A 25,592-nucleotide genomic window follows, 5' to 3' on the forward strand; every position below is an offset into this window, starting at 1 on the left:
GAAGTGGACAAGGATGCTATTGGGCCTATAGGACCAAGTCACATTTGGCAGGCAGAGAGAGGCTTCGATTGGAAAGAGCTGAGCACTGAGGATAAACCCCAACTCACTGCAGACAGGTCTCCTTCAGATGTGAGTAAGTGAAAGCATTTTCCTTCTTACAGTGCAGGGCATGTGGTCTCTATGTACCTATGGTTAGAAATGTAACATACTTGTATGACAGTGTTTAACTTCAGCATCTCAACTCACCATAACCAAGGTAGAACAGTTAACGTTCTGTGTTACAAACTGAAGTTTGCCCACAGAGATTAATTTATTTGCAAACAACAAATAAACTCCACAACAGACACTGAATTTGAAGCCTCTGTATTGCCAGTCCTTCATGTTCAGGGCAACGCGGGCCCATTTCAAGCAGTTATGGAACTGACTTAGAAACCTCTACATTTTTAATGTAGTACAATTCTAGAGAATCGTAAACTGAGGCCAGGAAAGATAATCAGCTCTGACCTCCTCCTTGGCCCAGGCTAAACAATTTCAGGCAGGTACCCCCACAATCATCTCATTGGCTTGTTCCTTTTTGCTAGACATAACCCAGGGCACCCTTGTGGGGTTACAACATCAACTTTTCCAATTCCCCTAACTTGTTTGAATGGTGAATCACACTTGTTATTAGCATACCCATTTAATTCAAAGATTGCTGTTGAAAAAAAGGTGTTTACCTTTAGAGATTAGGGGCTACAAATGTGCACCAATAAGTGGAAGTGAGGAGTCACACACCTCTTGACTTCAGTCTTCTAGGAGGACCTCAAAGTAAGTATGGGGGCGTGAAATCATGAGAACTGACAATACTGTGCCATTTGTTGTTTATCTCTTACCAGCTGACAATCTGCCACGAGAAGGTCACTTTGTACTTGTAATGATACACACACTGACATACAGCCTGTAAATATGCTTCTACGAAATGCAACTGAAAATAATTAGAGATGAAAGCTAAGTCAAAATTCCTTAAGAAAAATAAGAGTGTAAAGAACTTCGAAACAAAACCCTTAAAAATATCCAGAGAAAGGCAAATTTCAGTGGAAATGGAAGCTCTTGCCTTTAACTGGAACTAAACTAACTAAGCTGGTGGCTGAAACAGTGAAAGTGAACAGGACAGAGTTGAAGAGATCTGCCAGGAAAACTGAAGTTTTGCAGACAGAACTCTACTGGCTGGGCACGGGCGCCCTTTGGTTAGCCCTTTCCTCAGAACATTGACCTGATTGCTCCTGATGGAGTGCAGGGAATAACTCAGGGTGTCGCTGCATAGTGCACAAAGTAAAGACTGGATTGAAATTATTTAAAAAAAAAAAAAAAAAAAAAAAAAAAAAAAAAAAAAAAAAAAAAAAAAAAAAAGTATTTACAGGTCTGTGAATTCCCAAAACAGAAAATACAAATTGCATTACAACGAGGGTAAAAAGAATCCTACCTTGAAAACTGCAGATTCCCTCTGTCTGTTTGCTGGGAAGCTTGACTGTACAAATGCAAGGAGACAAGATCGCTGCCCCTAGATTTTACCTTGTTCAGAATTTTGGTTTTTGCTGGAACCCCACCAACAGCAGGTACAGGAGCCAGCAAGAGCCAATTTTCTTGCTAAAACATTTGCTATTGAGTTGGCATTCGGATAAAGGACAACTAGAGAAGAGAGGGATAAAATCAGAGGATGAGTTTTGTTACAGAATTCATTTCACTGCTGTTTCACTCCATTCATGCACTTGCATCAGTCAGCCTGATATATACAGCTGCTATCTAATGTAACCCACAGCTCAGCTCTCTCACCCACAACACACATGCACTCACACTCCCCTCTTCCTTCTCCAAGGACTGCAGTGCTTTCAACAAGAGGGAAAACAAAATAATAAAAATAGCAATAATTAAAAAAAATCTACAGTATTCACTTCCTTTTGGTATTTTACATTGGCGTTTTCTGTACATGACCCAGAGCTCCCCCTATTTACACAGTGATATGGAAGGACTTGTTCTCGGGAGCCCGATTCTCCTGGCCTCGAGTGGGGAATTAAAGCCCACCGTTCAGAGTTCGTTCTTATTTTCTTTTTATTAGCAGCAACATGTAAACCTGGCGGGGAAGAGGGGCCGTCGGTGGAGTTTCTCGAGTCCGCTCCCTCTTGCCCTTCTCCTGGGAAGATGGCCGGCAGCGTCTGCCCAGTTAGCAGCTGCTGTTTTTGAATTCACCATTCTCCGTGATGGAAAGCTTGGTGGGGTTGGTGGGGGAGATGCCATTGCGGACTTGCATGCTGTAGCGCTCCTTCACCTGCGTCAGGGCACTCATCAGCCGCGTGTTGGCAGAGTCCAGGGACACGATCCGCTTCTCCTGCAACAAACAGCCCACAGCGTCAGCGCTCCTTCACGAACAAACAGCCTTTGCCCCACAACCTGCCTTACGGGCCTTTCCAGGACCTGGGGCCGACACAGCGTCTCCGGATGATTTCTAGGCCGAGGCAGCTCAGCTAACATTCTGTGGTATGATGGAATGTCTGCCTCTTTCTGTTTTCTTGGGCTGGCGTGGCCTCGTGGGCTGTGCCCGTCGGGCCCTCTGGCCTTAGGCATGATGGAAGTGATGGTGAGTCGGAGTTACGTGGTGAGCTCTCTCCAGACAGCCTCCAGCCGAGGCAGATGGAAATGCAGCGTTTCGCCATGGAAGGGGGAGAAGGGGGGCACGGGTGCTGGCGTTAATAACAATAGCCAATATTTCCTTTTAATGCGTTAGAAAAAACAGAAACAGGCAGCAGAAAATAAAAGTGGCGGTTTCATCTGGCAGAGAAAAGTGCAGGTGGTATCTAATGGCCATCGTCTCTGCAGTTGGGATGGAGTGTGCTCAGAATAAACCGATGGTATGTTTGAAATTGAATGGAAAAAAAAAAAAGCAAATGATGGCAGCCTGCAGTCACCAGCAGGAGTGAGGGTGCAATAGCAACACAGAGAAGCAGCCAAAAGCTACAACTAAGGGGTTACTCGAGGTGAAGGAGAAAGAGGGCGATGTGGGTGGAGGGGGAGATGCCATGGACAGAACACAAAGAACAAACACTGAACACACACTGCTCCTAGACCCATTCCAGCTCGGAGCGGCTCCCGGGCTCTACTCAATCCTGGGTTCCCACATCCCAGTTTTGGTTCTTCCAGCCTCTGCTTTTAGCATGAGGAGTCACAGAGCTAATGGATATATACTGAATTTATCATAAGAAACCCTAAAAACCCATCAGCAAAACCCAGCCTCATAACAACTAGATTAGATGCAGTGGGACATAGCACTGAAGGGTCAAGCTAAAGAGCTGCTGGTGCAATTACAAATGGCAGTTTTCATCTTCTCTAAAAAATAAATTAAAAAATGCAGCCACATAGAGCAACAGCAGAAATGGCAGCAGGCCCACACGCTGTCCATGCTACCAGCCAACTGTGTTTTTCACTCTGAGAAGGAAAAATGACTAACTTACTTGAATGAAAAAAGTAGCATGTAGGAACTCTTCTCCGTCCAGCCCATTTAAGAAACAAAATGGAAGGAAAATGATGTATAGGAGGCACAAACATTAAGGGACAGTTCAGGCAAACTGCTGAGGAGATGTAGGTCTACAAACAGCCCCCTGAGTTTGTCATCCCGGCACAGTGGCTGCGTGGTACTGCTGTAATTGTGCCTGCTTTCCTCAAGGGGCCTCCCCACAGGGGTAAATGGTTGGGTGCAAAAACAAAGCAGAATGTAACTACTGCTTACACTGCAGCCCTGGAGAGACCAATCTCTGTACTGCAGAGCAAATGGAGGAGAAGGCAGAAGTCAATAAACAGGAAGGCAGGCTGCAGCCCACCCCAGCACCCTGCTGCTTCCCCTAAGCTGTGAGCGCTGGCCATGGAAGAGATGAGGGCCTTAACCTTTCCCTGGTGCCAAAATAAATCCAGTGAAAAAAACAACTGCCTTTGCAGAAATGTGCTCTTCAGCAAGTTAAAACTCCTCCTCCTTGGACTAAATTTCCAATATGTACATTATTCCAGTAAGCACTTGGAATACGTACTTCAAAATTAAAATTTCTTCCTCAGGAGTGTCTTTACACATTGTTAAAAGTAAAAGGCTGGTGATTTTCTGGCACTGGTGAGTGCTCTGTACCAGCCTGCAGGCAACCTACGTTTGGAAAATGAGCTCAGTGAGAAAAGGCATCTTCTCACTCGAAGGAAAACACAACCTATCCGACACATCTAACACGCAAGAATTGGGCACAGGGAGTGGGAGGAGCTGGAATGGGTAGGAGGTCAGTGCACTGGGCCAGGACTGGGTGCTGCTCAGCTAGAGAACTGATTGGGTTTACTTGCCTGTTTGAATTATCTCATTCCCATTAATGACCTGTAATTCAACACAGCGAAGATGTCACTTGCAATAGCAACTGGGCTAGTACCCTTTGCAGCTCCAAGGAGAGTGCTGCCAGACCTCTGCTCACTGGGGGCTCTCAGTCAGCCTGGAGGGCCTCTAGCACTGCTGTGCACAGCAGGCACTGCCCAGAGCTGGTGTGAACAGTGCTGAGGACAGGGCTGCCCTTGTGCTCTGGGTTGTGTTGGGTGCTGCACCTGAGCACTAAAGAGCTAAATCCTGAAAGGCATCTTGTGGTCATGTCATTAAGCACAAAAAACCCAGGTTTCCTTGCAGCAACCTCTCTTCAAACAGATGTGATAAGCCAGGTTCCAACTCCATTCCACAAACTGCACATGATAAAGAACTCTTCTTGTCTAATCCCTGCTAGATCCCTGTACCAAGGGAATCACAGGCTATGAAAAAATCTTCCAGATGTGACTTAGATGGATTGCTATGCTACTCAGCAAACACATGGGCTCCTCTGGTGGACCTGTTCTGAATCTAGCTTTAACAGCGTTCAACCGAGGGAAACAACTTCCTGGAACAATTGGGGTTATTCCTGAAATAAGGCAATTTTGAGAGATTATCTATTCATCAAGTTTATAGTTGAAACTACTGAAAAACCCAGGAGCAGGAAAGACATCCTCCAAACACAGGGTGGCAGGCAGATACCAAACCAGTCTCGGGTTCCATTGGACAAGCTTTGCTCTCTGGGATCAGCACAGACACAGAAGAAAAGCTGACATGATCCCACACAATACACCCACATGCATTGCCCATGAGGTCCCAAAGCTACCTCGTGTCGACTGAGACAAACACTGCAGTTTGTGGCAGAGGGGGCATTTCTCCAAGACTGACGCAGACAGTCGGATGGGGTGAAATGCCACATATGGGGTTACGTTGGGCAACGCTCCATGGCAAGCATTCTCTTGTCTTCACAGGAACATTCAAAGCCGTGCTTTTAGCTCGCATAGCTGAGATGCATGCACATGGCAGTCTAACTATGCTGGTATGAAGCACAGCTTCTCCAGAGTTCCCAGGCCCACACTTGGAACGATGTCTACACAATGCACCACTACTCCTTTGCCCCCCTGGGATCTCATAAAAACAGAAAAGATTTTGGAGAAGCAGTCAGTCCTGTGATTTGTTGCCAGGCTTTCTCAAAAGCCAGAGTCAGACAGTGCAGGCTGCATTAATTAAAAAACACAACTCTCCTAGAAGGCAGTAGGTCACATGTGCAACACCATGAGCCAATACTGGCTTGGGAGCTAGATAGCAATGTCGGGGCAAGACGATAGGAGAAAATAATGGGTTCTATGCACAGAACACTTAGTTCTTGGGGATTCTGAGCTCCTTACCTGTGCATCAATAATTTTCTGCTTTGCATCGATGACAGCTTGCATCTCTGCATGATCTTTCTTCAGTTCTTCTTCAACTGCCATGAGCCTGATGCACAAAAAGAATTATAAATTAGGACAGTTCAGCATTATTCCAGAGTGTTTGAGGTACTCTGGCCTCTTGGTTTGACTTCTGATTGTCCTGGTCTGCAGGAACAGAATTCTGCTGCACTCCAGGAAGGTTACTTATCCATCTCATGCTCCCAGCTGGCTAACCCTGGTACTTGCAAAATCAACACAGCCAAACACACTGCTGTTCTGGAGAATGTAGCCTCAGTATTGATTCCAAACAAAGCAAAGAGACCAGTTCTAAGTACAGCAGAGACTAGCCTTACAAATTCCTGCACCTATTCCTCCACTCTCTTGGCAACCTGAGGCGAGTTTCCATATCCATATCTCAGTTTTTTCACTTCCAAGGCAGGGCAGCACCACTGCAGAGATGTCAAACCACCCATGCAGCTCTACCTTCCTTAGTGCCAAAGAGAGCATAAGGCGCAGGGGAGCTGCTTGCCCTACACAGTTCCAAACTCTCCCAAGCCTCACCTGCTGATAATGCTTTTCATCTGGCTGTCCTTCTCCTCCTGTTGCCTGCGCAGTCTCTCCTCGCTGTCCTCCAGCCTGGACTTGTACTCCATCAGCAGCTTCTGCATTTGCTGCTCCTGCACCAGGAGCCGCCGCTCGTACTCCTCCAGCCGGCGGCTCGACACTTTCAAGCGTTCCTTCAGCTTTGCTATCTCTTGTTCGTACTGCAGGCAGGCAGAAAGAAGGGAAGAATCAGCGAAAAAGGGGAAACGAAGAGATCAGATTGTTATACTTTTCTGCTGCTGTTTAGGGCCGACGTTTTTTTCATTAAGAACACAGCCATGGAAGTAAATGACAAGTGTACAGCTGCGGCCAACCGCTGACAAAGGAGCGTGGAAGCTCCCATTCAGCATGATGCTATTGCCACTCTGCAGGATTTCGTGCACAAACTAAGCATCAGATGGCTCTGACGTGGCTCCTCAGTCTGGGCTGGTAATATCCCCAGTCACTCCAGACCCAAGGAGTTCCCAGACAGATGCTGCTAACAGCAGAAATATCAAACACTGGGTTACTGCAGCACCCCAACAGTGCATTCCTCAGGACCAAGGCATGAAACCACTTGTTCCAGGCTGAAGGCAGCTCATATTGCTCACAAGGCAATATGAAGTTTTGTCCTTCCACTTAATACTGGATAACCATTTCTGCATTAGTACAGAAATACTGTGCCATGTCAATGACAGGTGTCCACCTCAGGAGGAGCCCAGGACAAAATGTGAGTGCTGGTGAATCTGAACCTACTGGAGGACTGCACTTAACTGAGACTTGCACAATCACTTTGCAAATCCTGAACTATACTCAGTTAGGATTAACAACCATGTTGTTGTTTCTTTTTCAAATGGAATGTCACGATGACTAAAAGACTTCGCAAGCACAAAAAAGCAACAGAATAATGCAGCTACGATGTTGTCATCAAAATAACAACTTCAGCAGGATCTAAAATGCACTTACGCAGCGTGACTCATGATGCAAGCAAACGTTGAATACAAGCCTGTCATCTATGAGCGCTGAGCTACGTCCACGTGCAGCCACCTGATATGCTGCAGCCTGGAAGTGTGCTCATCCACAGCACGGCATTGTGCCTCAGTGTGACAGCATGTGCAGCACGAAGCCATGCCCACACAGCCTGGTTGGTTCTGAAGGTATGACTGGCATGGCTGCACCTGTCAGCTGCTCTGCACCCAGCTGTGGGGTGGGCAGGACCTGCTGGCAGCCCTTGCATCTGCCCACACAGAATGAAAGGTACCTTCTCCGCATGCTTGGCTTCATCTGGGTTCTGCTCCGTGTCCTCCTCCACTTCCTCGTACTGCCCGTTATTGAGGACCCACGCTGCTGTCCTTTCCACTGGTGACATTGTGGCCGAGTCCACAGGCGACTGGACCTGCAGCAGAGACACCTGTAAGCATTTTTCAAAGAAACCACACCCAAATCAGCTCTAACATAGTTCATTTGGAGGAGAAAAACACCCATGGATCTGTCAGCCTCCACAGCCCCAAAACCCCTCTTGCAAAGATACTTCATCCTCCCTGAAACCTCTCTAAAACCAGCACACTTGAGAAAACATATTCTTTGTCTAGGTGAGCTTCTCTGGAAAAAATCTCATTTCCAGATCGCATTCACATCCGTTTCTTCCCTTTGCTAGACTTTCAATAGGATCTTCTCAACGTGAGGTTTCCCTCTTGCAGAAAATGGAGCAACGAACCCCATGTGCGGCTGGCTCAGATCAGACAGGCAGGGGCTGGCGAAGGGCTGCAGAGCTGCAGGCAGAAATCAGCGTGGTGGTACTCAGAAGTGCCAAGAGGTGTGCCATTAACATGGGGATGCCTATCAGATTTCCAAGGGTTATTGCAGCATCGCACCCAGCCACAGCAATGAAAGGGACCCAGGGCCAGCAGTGCTTACCAGGAGGGCTGTCTAAAAGAGTCTGGAAAGGAAGCTGCAAAAAGAAACCCCAAACTCTCCATCCGGCTGGGGGAAGCTTGGTCAAAATTCCATGCAGTTCTCGCAGACAAAGACAAGTTCATAAGCCCAGAAATTAGCATAACTACCCCTGAAAGAGCAACGCTGTCTCTGGGTTTTGAGAAACGCGATAGACCAAGTTTTTCCCCATCCGTGGCTTCACTCTGTGCCCAAGCAGGCCGCCTCCAGTTGCACAAAGTGAGGGCTGCTCCGTGGCGTGGCCATTTAGAGGTCAGTGTCTCAGTGAGGAGCTGTGTGCTTCCAGCAGCCACATTCAGAGACCTTATGAAGGGCAGGAGGTTGGCGAGCACTTGAGATGCTAAAGGTTTATGATTTACAGGAGAAAAAAAGAAATGCCTGCTAGGAACCAATTCCCCTCCTTGCTCCCTCCCAGAGGAACATGCTGACATTTCTGTTCCCACCTACCTACTAAATGGAAATGGAAGGCAAAAGCTGACCTCTCCCAGCAAACAAAGGGCCTCGCTCTGCATTCAGAAACAAATGGGACTTGTGGAGAACAGAGTTTAATAATTATAACGCCCACAAAGCTATGCCTGGAAAGAACATGCCCAACGTCTCTTTTTGCTCTTTCTTTTATTAAACAAGAACAGAATTCCACAACACGATTTGCAATTAAAAGAATGCAGTGGAATTTGCATTTAAAAAAAAATAAATGTTGGCCTCTCATTTTGGCACACTTCAAGGCACTTCGCAGGGGTGTGGGGAAGGAAAGAACAAATTGATTTCTCTGAAGTAGGAGCAAGTACTCCTGTGCACCCAGTGCCAACAATTAGCACGGGAAGGAGAGTGGGAGAATAAGCAGATGCACGTTGCTACAAGGGATGGGGAGGAGCCTGCCCTGAAGCCAGGCATAGCTGCAGGTATCGATGCAGCTACGGAGCACAGATACCTGCAGACACACCGCTTTGATGCTAAACAAGGACAGGTAATGGATTTATTTAGGACAGAGGGAAGTCATTCCTGGCCTGCACATTTCCTACCATCTCTGCACTAGGCTCAGTTGTACTCAATGTACTTAACCTGTCACCCCATCCATGCCTGAATGTGAAATACACACTCAAAAGGAGGACGCAAATGCAAGCACTTCAAACAATGAGTAATTACGTTTCTGGTATGAGCAACTTGGCATAGCAGCCTTTGCTTTGTGATTCAGTGCTTCTGATCTCGTACCCCAGTTCTGGAGCCCTGGTTGCTCTTGGTTCCCAGGCACCAGTTAAACTGTCTTCCTTTAAACTGCACCATTCAGGGGAGTTTGCCAAGACAGCTATGCCAGCAGGGACAGCAGCAAAGCCTCCAGGAGCCTGTGCTGGCAGCAGAGTTCCTCTGCCAGCTTTGCCTTACAAGCCCAAAGCTTCCCCTGCACAACCATGCCTGCAGCAGTGCTTCTGCTCCAGCAGGGATGTAGCTGCATGGGCAGCACAGTGCAGCCCCAGTGACTGTGACTTTCTGGAGCTGAACTCCTCCCTCGTGCCTGTGTGCAGAGCAGCATCCTCCATAGAAGGTCTTCAAAAGCAGGTCAGGTAAATCAAAGCCCCACATGTTTACTCCTGCAGTGACCACAGAAGAATATATTCAACCCAAGGAACTGCACAGGTGTTGCCTTGGAGAGCCTCTCCCTGCCTAGCCATAGGCTACAGGACATTACTAACACCAACCACCTTCCCTCTGACCCACAGTCAAGACACTTCCTACACTCTCTGTAGTGTCAAGCATTTAGATACTTCTTTTTCTCTTTAATATTGCACTGATTTGGCAAATGCTTTTCATTCACAGCAAATCAAAACAGGATTATTTTTTTTTTAAGGTTAAGGGAATGCTGGCTTTCTGACAGGAAAATCGTGATTTACAGCTGCCTACCAGCAACTGATAAAACGCATTAGGAATTGGTACATGTAAACACTCCTTTCCAGAAAGTGTTTGCATTACTCACAGTTTGGGATGATTAATGAAAAAGCAGTACTTATTTGGGGCCAGTGGTAGGTTGGTGGATCATGGTGAAATGCAGGTCTCTCCACACTTAAGACACCTCTAATTATTTATTATTTTGGCAACACTTTATTCCAGGATATTTAGTCTTTGTTTATTCCTCTGTTTTTAGGTAGCTTTGCTTTTAAGTTAGCACCACAGGGTAAATGCATTCACTCCCGCAACCTTAACTATGACTTAGAACAAAGCTTCTGCTACTTTATTATTTAGGAAAATGTTCAAGTTCTGTTTCTTTCAGCAGGCGTGCTGCTGCCTTAGTAAATGAAAAACATTTTTGTTAAGCTTCTGTACAAAAGCATCCAAAATAATAGGTAAACTAGGTCTGCTGGGTTTGTAATGATAACAAGTCGGCAATTTGTGGCCAGTAGCAAGGCTAAGTGCCACCGTCAGCCAGTACGACTCACGTAATTTAGATCACAGAATACTTAGGTTGGAAGGGATCTCAAAGATCACCCTGTGGGCTCGCTGCTCCCCAGTTCAGGCTGCCCAGGGCCCATCCACGGCCTGGGGCACCTCCAGGGATGGGGCTCCCACGGCTCTGGGCAGCAGCGCCGCACCAAAAAGCTTTGACGTTCAACACAGCGATCAGTCGAATACCAGAGCACGAAACGCCTGGGCAGAGACTTTCCTTACCTGCTGCGTTTGCTGCCTCTGAATGGCCCTCACCTTCGGGACAGGGCTCTCCCTAGAGGATGAGGACTGCTGCCGGGAGCGGCTGCCGTTCTGGATGGGCTCAGTCACCACAGCCCCTGACACAGCCGACATGCTGCCCGTGCTGCGCAGGGACGCGCTGTGCGGCAGCGACTGCGGCGCTTTGGCCCTGGCCCCTAAGCCAGCCTGGTCCATTTTGCGGATCTGCGCCTGGCTGCTGCTGTTCTGGCGGGGCAAGGCGATGGGGACGTGCTTATCTGGGACCACATGCCGCCTAGAGAAGTCCTCGCTCTGCGTGCTGCGCTTGGTGAAGTCCTCCATGCTGCTGTTGCTGGGCCCGCTGAGCTTGAAGTCTTCGCTGTTGCTTCGGCTCCGGGAGCTGGCGGTGCTCAGGTTCTCCAAGCTGGAGTCCACGGAGGCCTTGGGCATGGGCGCGGGCGGGTTGTTGAGGTGGTACACCGGGTTCTGGAATGACAGAGGCTGGAGGCTGCCCTGCTGGTTCAAAGCTGGGTGCAGCGGCCTCCTCACCTGGGGTGCGCTTTGGGGCGTGCTCTGAGTCTCCCACAGCTGCTTGATGTTTGCCACTTGGGTGATGGAGAGCTGGCTGCCGGCCAAGCGCAAAGGCACGTCGTGCATCATGGAAGCGTGGTCGCTGTGAGCGGTGTGGGGATCCTGCAGGTCCATGAGGGAGATGCTACGTCCGTTGGGCAAGACGCTCTCTCTTTCGTCCTTATCTGAGTAAGTCATGCTCTGGGTGGACGCCTGCTGAACCAACAGCAAGGTCTTGCCCCTGAAATATCCATCTATGTTTTCCTGGGTTGGAGACTTCAGTTTATGTAAGTCACTGCGGAGCGGAAAGGAGTTTGGTTAATTTTTAAGCAGCCAAGACCCTCAGAGATCTGTCCCAGAGAAACCTCTTTACCTCAATCAAACCTCCCCTCTACTCCAAAAGCTTCAAGGAACTGGATTTCCTTTTATGAGCTCTCTGTGTTCAAGTCAGAACACAGCCTTCCTTAATTACCGCTTGCATCTTTGAAAATTAAGCTCGATTCAAGAGCGCTTCAATCTTTATTTTTCACAGGTGGAACACAAACTATTCCCACCAAATCCCCCCCTTACACCCCTCCCTTTCCAGCAAGACTTCAGAGAGGTTCCTGTTGCCCTTTAACCCTGCACAAAAGCTTTGCACATCTCAGAACCCAACAGAAGCTGTGTGAAGCTCCCATAGACGTAGCTGTGGCTCCCTGTGCCCCCAGTCTCCCCTCAGGCTCGGGCTGTTACCTACCCATCAGTGGGGTCCTCGAATATCTTCTGAAGCCCTGAGGAGAGACTGCCACTGACGTTTGGACTAGAGCTGTGCTCAGTGAAACGCCTCAGCTGCTGCTGTATTGGCGTAGGGTTGGTCATTGATTTGGTGATGTCAGCAAGAATACGAGGAAGAGGTCCCAGTTTTGCCACGGTCGCCTGTAGGAAGGAATTTTCACCCTAATTGGACAACAAGCACCGCGACATCCGCCAGTTTTTGATAACGATGCACAGAGGCGGAGGGGTGGAGGTGGAAGGAAGGAAGGTGGGTGGTTGTGTGTGGGTGTGCCAGGACCGTAAGGCAGTGTTACGGAGCAGGGTGACCACGGCGACGAGATGGATGGAGGAGACGAAACGGGGTGCAGCAGACATTGAGGAAAGAAAAGGAAATAGAAAAGAAATTAGGATTGACCTCCAAAAATTTAAAAAAAAAAAAAAAAAAAAAAGTCATGCTCAACAAAACAAAACTATGGCCATTCCAATGCAAAACTCTCATGCAAAGCGAACTAAGTCCAGGCTGGGTGAGGTCAAAGTGAAAACTATGGTATCTATTCATTAAAGGGCATTCGCAGACTACAGACTCAGCTGGTGGGGGAACTTTCCAGGCAAAAGGTGTCATGTGGTGAAGGAAATGCATGCCAACAGACAAAGGGGTGTGCGGCATTCACGGGGATCATGGCAGGGCTGCAAGGGTTGGGGGAGATGGGAAAAGGGAAAGTTTTCATTTGCCTTTTGGCATCCTGCACCGATGCCAACTTCCGTAGCAACTTGTTATCAAAAACTAAGGCGTTCTTCCGTTCTTCCCTACTTAAGAGTAACTTCATGAAAGTATCAGCGATCCTCATCCCCACGTTATCACATCAGCCTGGGATTAAAGGTGTACACACCCTTTGCTCAGTGCTGGCTGGGCTTAGGGGAGGGCAGCCGACCCTGGAAGGCTGCTCATTCAGGCTGCCTCTCTTTCCCTTTGGGTCACTGGCTATACCACCTGCAGGGCATCTTCAGGCTCGTGGCTCTGAAGGAAGAAGGGGAAATGCTGGAGGTTTATCATTAGGTAAAGGCCTGCCACAAGAACAGCTCCCTTCAAAGACATCCGTATTTCTCCTGCAGGCAGATATTCAGTCAGCTTGACTCCAAGGAGAGGTATCTTTACAGACACTTAACACCCAGCACTACTTCTGTGTCTATTTAAAATCTCAGAGCTGACCTCACATCATTTCCCAGTCATTACCTGCAGTAAAGCAGCACTGCAACATAACTTCACCCCTTAATTCTTCTTTTAGCAAACCACTGTTAGGACAGATCTGTGCATCTAACCCACAGAAAGGGCAAAGCAGATCTGCTTTGACGGCCCAGCCAGGTGTGGCTCCTCCCTCTTCTCTGCATTGCAAGAGCAGCTCACAGGAACTGAATGCAAAGATCCATTTGCAGTTCTAAAGACTGCAGCTGGGTTTCTCTCGACCTGACACCTGACTCGCGCTCATAAGTTCACCACAGCCTAGAGAAATGGAGGAAATGGTCTTCTGAGTGCTCCCTTTGCTTGTTTTCCTAAGGCTGCTGAGCTGCCTTTAGAGCAGACCTTACTGCCTGTGACATTCTGAACGTACGCTGTGCGTATGTATGAACTAAAGGGGCAAACAAGGCCATAAATTGTGAGCCAATGACAATTAATACGTATTGTCTTTTCAAGACAAGGACATTTCTGTTCACTCTGATGCAACAAGCTCAGATTTTTTCACTTTTCTTTTAAAGAATGTACTGTGAAGAAAGAGATACCCAACAAATCACTGTTTTGGCAAGCCTGAGAGTAATAAAACAGGAAGAGTGCACTGCCTCACCTCACCTCTCCAGTTTCAAAAGAAACAGAATGATATAAGTGGAATATGGACAAAATAATGCAGCTCTGAAGTTAAAATATGGAACAGTTCCATAGAAAAAAAGCAGAAAATGAAGGACAGCTTGGCTTTTTTGATCCTTATCAATTACCTTTGTTATCAAGGTTTTAATGATTTGGGATCATGGAAAGCCACGCAGCAAACAAACGCCTCTTCTCTCTCTATAGCTAAATGGAAACGATGCTTCCTGCTGGCAACGAGCATCTATTGGAGTCTGGAAAAGGCATCTGATCCCAGCATGATGCAGAGGCAGAAAGCACCCTGCCTTTGTTACAGGATAAAGCTGAGTGTCGAACCAGCTCTTTACATGGCACCCTCTTATCTACTAAAACCTAATCTGAAGACTGCAGAAATGAGACCATCTCAGCTGGCTTTGGATCAGAGTTGAACACGAACGTGTTCTGCCTGGCCAGCACATTCTTGCACCAGAGGAGCATCGACAAGGGCTACAAGATTTTCACTTTCTGCCCAGAACGCCCACCTCCCTCCCTTTTTCCCAGATCACTTATAAGGAACCTGGCTGCTCAGAGAATTCCAGGCCCATTTTTAAGTGCTGCCTTCTCCACTTTTAACACCCAGCCTTACTTCAGGCTCTGCAAAATGTTTGCACTACTGCTGGAGCCAACCACTTCACTGATGAAGAATCAGAGAAAGAACAGTTGTGAAACACCACTATCACACATTCCTCTCTGAAGCTGCTGAATAAGTTATCCCCAGTGCAGGCTTCAGCTGCTCCCTTGATGTTTCCCAGTGTTTACAGTTGCTATGATACAATCACCGGATTCACCCTCCCAGGCCTCCAGCCTGCTTTACCTTATCAAGTTGGGACACAACCTCCCATAAGAGGGAATGCAAAACTGAGAGCTCTCTGCCCAGGTCGATATAGCCCTCAAATCCAGGCATGTTTGAGATGGTATCTGGATTAGAGATCTCCAGGAGAAATCGCTTCATTCCCCCCCACTCATGTTCCAGAAAGTCGTTCATGAAAGCCATGTACTCTTCCTTGTTACCAAACCTGCAAGAAAGGAGAGTGGGGGAACATCCAGTCAACATCTTCTGTACAAAATATGCAGCACGAGAGCTTGCAGACAGTTATTTACACACTTAACTTTAGATCTCCCTTTCTAAAGATCGGATCTGGGAGGAAAAAAAGAGTGGGGAACACCATTCATTGCTTTTGGCCATGTTTAAACACCAGTAACTCACTGGTTGTGATACGAATGAGGGGCTCAGCCCATCTCTCCCTCCACAGCAATCTGTTTGCTCCTCCCCTTCTCTGCACTCCCTCCCCTGCAAGAGACATGCCCTCGTTACCATTCAGCTGGGAATTTTGGAGGAGGAGAAGGGGAAAGTCAAGTTCCTCGGTGGGAACAGTCTTTCTTCTTTAGAAACAGAATACACACCGACATGCTAATGCACAACTCTCTTCTTGGGTTTATATGGTGTCCCTCTACAATTCAACACAGCCCAAATCTGCGTGTGAAGAGGTGTCCCGAGGGGAACAGGCTTCACATCTAAGCGAGAACTTTCTTCCATTTCTAAAGCTGACTTCGACCTGCTGTGTGCAGACACGACTACCAAGCCCTGCTCTCCTCACTCCACTGCACCCCCCAGTCGCTTGCAGCCCTAGGGGCACAGACTTCAGTTTTACTGTCACCACCTACTTAGCAAAATTGGCGAGATTCTGAATGACTTTAGCAATAAGTGTGAGCGTTCGCGATGTCCGGTCGTCGGGATACTCCTGCATGAGGCTGAAGAGGCTGGGGGACATGATGGCGGGGCACAGGAAGCGGAGGAACAGGGAGGCACTGATCAGCCGCTCGCTGATGTCCTGCTTGCCCCTGCTCAGGCACTGCTGCTTCCAAGATGCAAACACCTCCTTCAGCTCACGAGGGAACACGCTGAAAAAGAATAAACCGGGACGTAAAATTGCACGGGCAATGAGATATAGCAAATTGAACTGATGATCAATCACCTGAAACAATTATCTGTGAGAAACTGTAATCAGCTTTATTTATTGTCTCTTGTCTCCCCTAGGCTAGGAAATGTCATTAGGCATCTATTCTTGGATGCTCACTTAATCTGGTGATACTTAAGTACTCTTTAAAGCATCCGTTTTAATATCTATTAGACGAAGCCCTTTTCAGACGCTGACTTACAAGCTAAGAACTACCTATCCATTGCTACTTGGGAGCAAACACGGTGTTAGAATATGAAAAACAAACTGAACCAAACTGAACTCCATGACTACAACTGTTACCTGGCTTGTTAACCTCGATCAGTGCTCCACATGTGCTCCCCTCGAAGCAGAAAGGCCCTTCTTGCAATGGCACTCAGAAACAGAGACTAACAGAAAGCTCTCAGGCAACGTTTCCTCCATCCTTGTGTTTTCCTGCTCATTTTTACAGATCTGAAGGGGCTGAGAGATTTTCCCTGAATATCTGAACTTTCAGCTTTTTATCCCAAGCCTAAACTCAGCTGCAGTGCTCTCACCGGATTCTCTCCCCGCTGCAGTTCCCTCGGCACAGCATGCCAGCAGAAGCTGCAGTAGGTATGGTATATTGCACTGCAGCACCCTGACCTGGGGCTGAGTTCCACCTGCAGTACTTCCTCACACAGTAAGACAGTGACAACAAACAAGATCAGGATTGGAAGATCTACTGAAAGGTCTATGCTATTTCCCTGTACAACTGTTTTCCCACCTGTAGAGGAGGAAGGGGCACCTCCTGAGCAAATGACCTAACAGGGGAGAAGGGGAGGGGAGATGCCTCACCAGTAGGAATTGATAATCTTGCAGAAGGCCAGCTCACAACACATTTTCAGGTTGCTCTGATGGTCTGTTAATTCACTGGATGAACATTTGCTGGGATCCACTTCACAGTTTTCATCTGACTCATACAAAGCCTTGATAAACTCCCCTGGACAAAAGGAAGAGGATGACAAACCGGGGTAATTACACGAGAAGCCTCCTTGACACACCTTTAAATCCTGTTTATGCCTTTCCTTGGCAACTGCCTCTTCTCCTCTCCGTGTCTGCAATAGTCTCCAGACACCAGCTGTTAGGGACACAGCTCCTCCCAGCTCTTTCAGGCCAGCATTTGCTCTGGCAGATCAGACGACTGCTGCTCTAATGCCTCAGCCTGCCGTGCCCTCACTGCCCCCACACCCAGGCACAATAACAGGACGGCTTTGCCGTAGCCCCGGCAGACACTGCATTTATAGCCTGGAGAACAGGATTCGACTCTGTACTCCGACTGTATTATCAATCATATGATTATCCACAGCCTCAGAAATGAACCTTCGCTATTTGTCTTCAGAATTTCTTCAGGAAATATATTTGACAATGTTATTTATTTTTCTTCATTCTAAATTTACTGTTTTCAGAATTTTGAAGTGTCACCTTGCACTTCAGTAAGAGGACTAGGTAAGTACTAACAGTATTCTCTTCCATCAGCATCTCACAGCATTTTCATAACCCTCATCCTTCAAAATCCCTCTTTTACAGTGTCACAATGGAAACTGGACACAGAAACAGGTGAAGTTCCCTTAATGAGCTGGAATGAGCTACTTACTGCTTTTCCTATCTATGGTAGCATGCCAATCACAAGGCAAACCCCTTAATTCATTCCTTTAGTTATTCACTGCCTTCTGAGTTCATCCCCTCAGATGATCTTGCTGGCTGCAAGCTAACACCAAGAGGCTTGTTTGTGCAAGGGGCCTTTGTTTCTTCTTGCTTTGTTTTCACACAAACCCTCAGTGCTTCCCCCCCACCTGAAGCCAGCAGTGTTCTCGCAACCAAAGCAGGTGGCACATCTTAAGCTTTTTTGTTGGGATCCAAAACATTTCTGCTGAGGGCATCTACATCACTTAATCGCCAACCTTTCGGCATCATTTCTGTATGAGCCAACTCTGTTTCATCTCTTGTTTGCTGGGTATATTTTTTTGCTTAACCACATTTGAAATTTACTCTTTGTGGTCCACAAGGCCCTGCCTTTATCACATATTAAAAAGCACTTATGAATGCAGCAGAGCTAACACTGAGCACAGCGTTGTTCATTATCTCAAAGAAAGCAGCATCTGAGCAAACCGACTGGGCACACTGAAAACTTGACTAAGAATTAGTACTGCTGTGAACAACCTTGCCCTGGGATACAGACAGGCTGGATGGCCTCCAGGGATTTTCCATATCTTGTGCCTACGGCTTCCAATCTTACAGCACAAAGCAGTCCTCTGCTTGCCTGTCCGCACTGAGAGCTCAGGACTGGGATGGTGCTCAGTGGTTCCATCATGAGAATAAGAAACCAGGACAGCCAAAACACACACAACCACAGAGCCTGCTATACTGACCCTTGCAGCATTAACTTAGCCAGTTATTGCCTTGATGACTTGCCAGCATCTGAGATTGCTGACAACAAGCAAGACTGCTGGGAAAGCAAGCTGGTGTTTTATTTTATGAAAGGATGTGGCGTGGAACTTGGCTTTGCCCTCAGCTTGTTCCTCTTGTATCAGTTTCCAAAGCTTTCTTCATCCGAGAAACAACAATGGGATGGGGGGCTCACTGTGCAATCTTGGGTAATAGAGATGGTGGGAAGGTGGTAACTGCTAACCAGAGAGGGGCACGTGCCTTCTAGCCCTCTTTCTGGAGTTATCAGTTGTGTACACAATAATTCCCAAGGCAGTGGCACCGTCCTGAAGTCATTGCAGAAGCTTTTTCAACACAAGGAGTGCATACTTCATACCTGTGCCTGGAATTTCCACCTAACTGGATTGCACCTGATAGCAGGTTCACTCCTGACACACAAAGTACTCCATTCCCACGGTTACAAACCCTTTTTTAAACCTGGTCATAGAAGAGGTGGAACAATCACCATTGCTCACAAAGTAACTGTGCTGCTATACCCCTCCAACACCAGCCATACAAAAGGTTACCCAGAAAAGCAGTGTCATGATGTAAACATGCTGAGGGACACAGCTGTATCAAATCAAGTTAGCCCTTCTTTGGCTGCTACTCCTACAAGCACCAATGAACATCTTCCTCTGCAAAGAGGAAAGGCATCAAGAACAGAGAGCACGTGTTCTGCTGCCTGGATAGCTGCTCACACACTGCTAAATGTAGTGAGGTGCACAGAGCTTCAGTCACACTGCAGAACTCAGAACACACGCTGTGACTCTCATGTCACCAATCCATGTGGTGAGGGCTCTTCACACACCTTGAGAAACATGTGGGGCAACGCAGCGTGGGAACAAGGGATAATGTTATGGAGAAATGCTGGGTGTGGAAGGTCCATTCCAACTGCATCACTAGAGCAGCTCTTGGGTCAATCACCTCCTGTGTCTCAGCACAAGGCCCATACTTGACTGGTTCTCTGCACCAGGATCAAGCAATACAAACAGCTGACAAAGAGGTACATTCTTACCTAACGCATCGTGGAGATACTTCTGCCCTACCAACTTCAGGTATTCCTCAATAGCTTTGGTAGCAAGTGTGTTCTCCCTGAAGATCAAGACGTCGTGCTCCCCACAGCGATCTACCTCAGACATCACCAGATCCGTTAAGAAGTCCTGAAGGAAAAGGTAAGACAGCACGTTAGTTTAACCAGGCTCACACCAGACTAACTGCAGAAGCCCAGAAGGAAGGAAAAACAGAAGAGACAGAGAATTACTGAAATAACTGCCCAGCTTGGCAGAAGGGATCCATATGCTACCTGTACAGCCAGAGCTCCTCTTTTATTTATTATATTTAAAGAGATTATAAATCATAATTTATAAAGGGAGAAACAAAGAAAACCTTTACTCCAAGCTTGTGTTTCAGTTTAGATCCTGAACAGAAATCCTCATCAGTTTGTTTATAACTGCTGAAAGCAACCGTGATTTTATGTTTGTGTTTTAATATTGAATATTACATACAACCTTGGATTTAAAAATCCAAAATGGAAGTGCTGCACAAACTCTCATGTATGCTTACAACATATGCTTACAACAATTTGACTCAGAAAAGAAAAGTGATTCAGAATTTGGGAAGAAAAATCGATGGGATGCTGTGTATGGCTTAACTTGTTCTGTACTCAAAGGCACAGACAGGAACAATCAGTGAGTTTTGATACAGTGAATTCTCTCTTGATGCAGGGTCCAGTTCTACAGTCACACCTGAGTAAGGACATGCAGCATTTCACAAGAAACACTCCTGTTTCACTACAGCCCAAGTCAGCCCCTGCAAAGTCCTCCAGGAGAGGAACTGCCTTTCCTCCTCATCACCACTCTCTCTTAAAACTCTTCAACCCTCCCACCCAAAAACCAAGCAACCAAGGAAAAAAAAAAACAAAACAAACAAAAAAGAAACATAATAATGTGACATCAATTAAGGCTGAGTGACAGCAGTTTGAAGAGCACTACAGTAAGGATTTATAACCCCATTAAGGACACAAACCAAGACGTGGTGCTGGCATATGAATGCAAAAAAAAAAACAGAACAAATGAGATACAATAGGAACATACGAAAAACACATGCAGTCCTGTTGCTTTTCAACCCCTTATTGCTTCTTTTAAGAAAACTCTTCATTTTCACTTGGTGCAAACATCAGCTGCACCACCACGCTGTGACATGGAAACCTTCTTTGCAGATTAAGGCTATGGCAGCCTAAGGAACTCGATGCTTGCAGCAAAGAGAGCTCCAAACTTACAGGCACTAGGAGAGCAACGGTATAACAGTAACTTCTCTACTTGCTGGAGGCAGATAAACCAGAGCCTGCTTTCCAGGAGGATTTCAACACAGCTCTACAGGAGCTGCCCCAGCTACCAACCTCTCTAGGTCAGATGAACAGCTGGTAAGCAACCAAGGGAATCACGCAGTGCCACAGAGCACCAGCATTCCTGAGATCTACATCAAGCAATGGGGGAAGAGTAGAGAGTGGGACACTTGAGAGTTACAGTGGGATCTTCTCAGAGCAGCTAATGTAAGCTGTCCCTTGACTGCTTTTGTGGTCATTTTCCCACACCTCCAACTCTAGCCTGTGCTCAGAGGTGCTTAACTTGCTCTAGCTTGCATTACTGGAAGGAGCTGGCTACAGCTTGGTACTACTCCCATACAACACCTGCATGAATCAATGCTTGTTAATGCCTCTCAGAATTTCTGGAAACCTGCAGGATATTCACCCACAATCTGTTCAAAGAAACCAGGGCTCACAATTACTGCATTACAGAGAACCACCAGTGTGCACCTAGAAGTCCTAATACCATTCTTTGGGCAGGTGGGATCACCATTAACTGAGTATGGATTCTCCAAATGGCTGTTCAATTGCTGACCAAATCGATGTTCATGTTGAATAGCTGACTTAGCACTGAATCAACAATGGCATGCTGCTGCTGGCTGTATTGGAGATGTATCTATGGAAGTTACTCTCCAGTCTATTTAACTCTTGCTTACTTATCTCTTTATCTAGCAACACAATTCTAGAAACACAGAAAAAGTTCCTGAATACTTAAGTGCAGACTCATTTTTCAGTCCTCCCACTTACACTTTGTACACAGTATCTTTAACCTTCCTATCAACTCAGGCACTTAATCTGTGTTGGTGCGGTACCTATTTGCATGCCTTCCTGGCAGATGTAATCGCCAAGTCTTTAAAAACACTTTTGAGGCCCTCTTCTCAGCCTAAGCCCATCAGGCACCTTGTGTGGCTGCTTGTGGTCACACCAGTCCAGGAATCCTATTTTCTACAGGCCGATAGTTGAGAAGATATCACCTATCACCAGGAGACAGGAGCCATTTTGACAGTGGCCTCCCACTCTTACCTTAGCTCTCCCCGTGCTCTGAAGAATATGCACCATTGCACAAGCCATCTCTTCCTTATTCCTTACACTGATGACTGGCTCCAGCACGGAGCACAGCATCGTGTAGTTGCTGGTAACAAACTCTGCAAACTCCTTGTATTGCTCCATGGGTAAGATGGTGATGGTCTGATAACGCGACTTGATGCGAATGGAAGGTCCTCCTGATTTCCCTTTGTTGGGTGTAGGTGTGCTGACTGGGTACCATTTTTCCACAAACTGGCGACCCGTTACAGTGGCCATGGGAATGTTGACCAAGCCGACGTAATTGTTTTTGTCCTTTTTCTTTTTCTTCTCCACATCCTTGTAGATGTGAACCGTGATGCTGTGAAGAGCTGGGAGACCGTAGAACTCAAAGTGCTCTCCCCAGAAAATGTTATCTGCTTTCGTTTTGCTGGTGGTGCGGGCAAAGAGAGTGTCATCAAGGCACAGCTCACAGAAGTATTTCTTCTTGGGGGCCAGGTCCTTTGCCTCAATGATCCAGAGACGGAGCACATTTTCAGCTCGGCGGCAGTTGTCCTGCAGAGAAGAAAGAATTCAGTTTTGATTCGAAATCTCTAAAATATCAAGCGTGTTGTCTTATAGAGAAGCAGCAAAAGGCTGCCCTTTGCATCAGAGGTAGGGACGGAATCAGAATTTGCACAGATGTGCCTCCACATTAAACCTTGAAGCTCTGCATCCCTTCCTTCCGAGGCACTAGAAATCCAGTTTGAAACATCATAATCAGGCATGGGGAGATCAGGAAGCAACGTGACATGATTTATTAATCAAAGCTTTAACCTACTGCACCGAATGGAAAAGAGCACAGCAGCTTTTGATACACTTCTGAGTGGACTTTTCCCCGGACTAAATTAATTGAGCAGGTGTCTGTGGAAAGCCCTGTTACACTAGACTAAAACCCAATCATATCACCTGTGTTGCCCCAGTAATCTCACTTCTGTAGTTTCTATTACCTTATTTGGCTGCACAGTTCTGCGTAGGTTTTCCATCCACTTATCCCTCTCTGCAGCAGAGGAACAGCTGAAGCATTTACTGCCGCTGGAGTAGGTTACCTGGAACATGGAAATGACAGGCTGAGTTCAGGCAAGCCTAGGACACGTGTAAGGGGCTGCAAGAAGCAATGCTTGAGCAACTAAGTAAACATGAAAAAGGCAGGAAAACAACAGAGGAGCCTGCAAGGCAGAGAAGTTAAAAGGCCCAAAAAAAAATGCAGAGAGAAAAAAAAAATGTCAGTTCAAATTAAAGTTACATATGAGGAGCACCAAAGGCTCCTCTTAAAGGCTTTTAAACGAGGCTTTAATCAAGCAGTTAATTTTTTTTTAACGCTTGTTAATTGATCCATAGCTCTTGAACTCTTGTAGTTTCCCCTGCTAGCTCTCAGACAGATGATTTGGTTACTAACAAGCTGAAGGCAGACAGAACATTGTATTAATACAAGTTAGAACACAGTGCAAATGGTGTCTTCAGGAAACACAAAATGTTTCTGACAATGAAACACAAACCAAAGGAGCTGTGCTCTGAACCAGCCCCTGCACCCAATGCCATCCACAATCCTGCTTCATGCAGGCGTGAGCCACCTTGGCTCTTTCACATGTACCTGGCCTGAAAAGCCTAATTTACCCTTCCCATTCATCTGTACACACAATTAAAAAGCAGTTTGAGGCAACAGCCCCAGAGCTCTGATGCTGCCAGTATTTTCACAGCACACCTCAAACCTAAGCAAGCTGGAAAATGCTTCCAACCGAAGGAATACGAGGTTGAAGCAAACAGGAGCAGCTCCTGGATCCACCCCGAGGGAGAAGAGCCTGATATGCTGGTTTTCTGCAGTGCAGTTTCCCAGGTTGCAGATAGATCTCTGCCCCAGAAGGTACACATCTGAGCAACCCCGCAGCAGACAGACCGGACCAGCTGCCCATCACCCCTGCTGCCAGATTACAGCGGGTTTAGATACAGCCAAACAGCGCACATGGATATGCTGTAAGGTAAGCACTGTGCTCACACCAACAGCAAGAGTCTCCCACTGCACGGCGCAGCAACATGCCCACCGTCACCAGAACCCCTCCTGCAGCAGCCAGGGAACAGGCTGGGCTGACAGAAGCAGGTTCAGACTGGAAATCACATTTCTCAGTTATAGCATAATTTGTACAGTTAATTCTAAGTAAATCTGGGGAGAACGAACGCGCAACTTAGGAGCAATAGTATGTTTCAACCATGCATTCGCATCCAAACTACAGATGCTTAGATACTTTCTAAGATAACGAGCGTTTTCCACTTTGAAGACGCAGCAGCTGTAGATTTCCCTGCACTGATGGCTCGGCCCCAAGGACTCCGCCAGCCCCCACCCAAACCCCCAGGAAGGTTTGGCTGCAGACCCCTTCTCCTATTACAAAGAGAACAGTGCCCCGCCAGGCTTCAGACCGACTGCGCCGCTTCTATTCGGAGAACGCTCTTTACCTCAAAGCAGAAGTCCTGTCCAAGGATACTGCTGTGCAGGGGCTTTACAAAGACCTTTTCTTCTGCCCCAAGGTCCAGGGCCTCCACTGCGCTGCCGGGGCTCAGCAGGGACTCATGGGAGCGGGACTCCTTCAGCTTCGGCAGCCCACGTGATCTGCAGAGCAAGGGGAGAGGAAACAGCCGTTTTCTCACAATTACCAGCAGACTTGGCAAGATCTCAGAGAAAGCTGCCAGTTGTTTATTCACAGCAACTACCACAGTTAGCCTGTAAGCCTGACAACAAGTAACGTCAGTCCAGTAAGCCCTGACTCCTAAGGAAGCATCCTGGGCACAACTCTGTTCCCACCCACCCGACCATTGCTCCTGCTGCCCAGCAGTGGCAAACCCCTCTAGAAGATGCTGATTTTAGAGGTGACAGTAGTGTCACAACCTTCTGCAATAAAGTCACAGCACGCTTTAGGCACAACCAGCATTTCTACTTTTAAACATGATGTGCATACACGTTTTTCCTCCAGCTGGAACTCAGTCAAAGCAATGAGGGAGAGCACCTGTCCCAGCTTAGCAGAAGAGGAGCTGTTTACCTGGCAGGTCTGATTTGTAAGATGCTCAAGCTCACATTGGTACCTACATCTGTTCATCTCTGAAGGTGCCGAATCACAGAATCATTAAGGCTGGAGAAAACCTCTCAGATCCCCATGTCCAACCCCAACCCATCCCCACCACGCACACCTCCCTCAGTGCCACGTCCCCACGGTTCTGTAACACTCTGTAACACCTCCATGGATGCTGACCCCACCACTCCCTGGGCAGCCTGTGGCAGTTTAACAAGAACATGGGTATCATGAAGGAGTCACAAAAAGCAACAAGCAGAGTTCAGCTGAATGCTCTTTTGTGCAAAATGAAGTGCTGAAGGTATTCCAGCAGATTCATGTACAAGAAGATGTATTGAACACGGAAGGAGAACTTTCCCATTTAATATATTAAATGACCTAAACGCAGGCAGCAAAAAGCTTTCACCAGTGGGACATTACAAAGACACTGATTTCAAATGCAAAACAGCAGCACTGGTACAAATGCTTTGGCTGCACTGTGCATGCTTTGTTACAACAGGTTCCAGCAGCAGCTGTACCAA

General features: G+C 47.2%; 1 protein-coding gene across 1 annotated transcript in view; it reads right to left on the reverse strand.

Moving 5' to 3' along the window:
* Nucleotides 1-2,200: 2,200 nt before the first annotated feature.
* RASAL2 (RAS protein activator like 2) overlaps nt 2,201-25,592 on the reverse strand; it is a gene marked incomplete at both ends in the record, with an annotated part of 149,142 nt that continues 125,750 nt past the window's right edge. The window contains 13 exons of the mRNA XM_079535689.1: nt 2,201-2,365; nt 5,746-5,833; nt 6,328-6,530; nt 7,610-7,744; nt 10,963-11,824; nt 12,266-12,465; nt 14,994-15,195; nt 15,845-16,081; nt 16,954-17,098; nt 19,598-19,742; nt 21,971-22,525; nt 22,960-23,058; nt 24,461-24,614. Coding sequence (XP_079391815.1) covers nt 2,201-2,365; nt 5,746-5,833; nt 6,328-6,530; nt 7,610-7,744; nt 10,963-11,824; nt 12,266-12,465; nt 14,994-15,195; nt 15,845-16,081; nt 16,954-17,098; nt 19,598-19,742; nt 21,971-22,525; nt 22,960-23,058; nt 24,461-24,614 — 3,190 coding nt within the window. The remainder of the gene's footprint in view (nt 2,366-5,745; nt 5,834-6,327; nt 6,531-7,609; nt 7,745-10,962; nt 11,825-12,265; nt 12,466-14,993; nt 15,196-15,844; nt 16,082-16,953; nt 17,099-19,597; nt 19,743-21,970; nt 22,526-22,959; nt 23,059-24,460; nt 24,615-25,592) is intronic.

This window comes from Tetrao urogallus, assembly GCF_951394365.1.
Source record: "Tetrao urogallus genome assembly, chromosome: 5".
Classification (NCBI taxonomy): Eukaryota; Metazoa; Chordata; class Aves; order Galliformes; family Phasianidae; genus Tetrao; species Tetrao urogallus.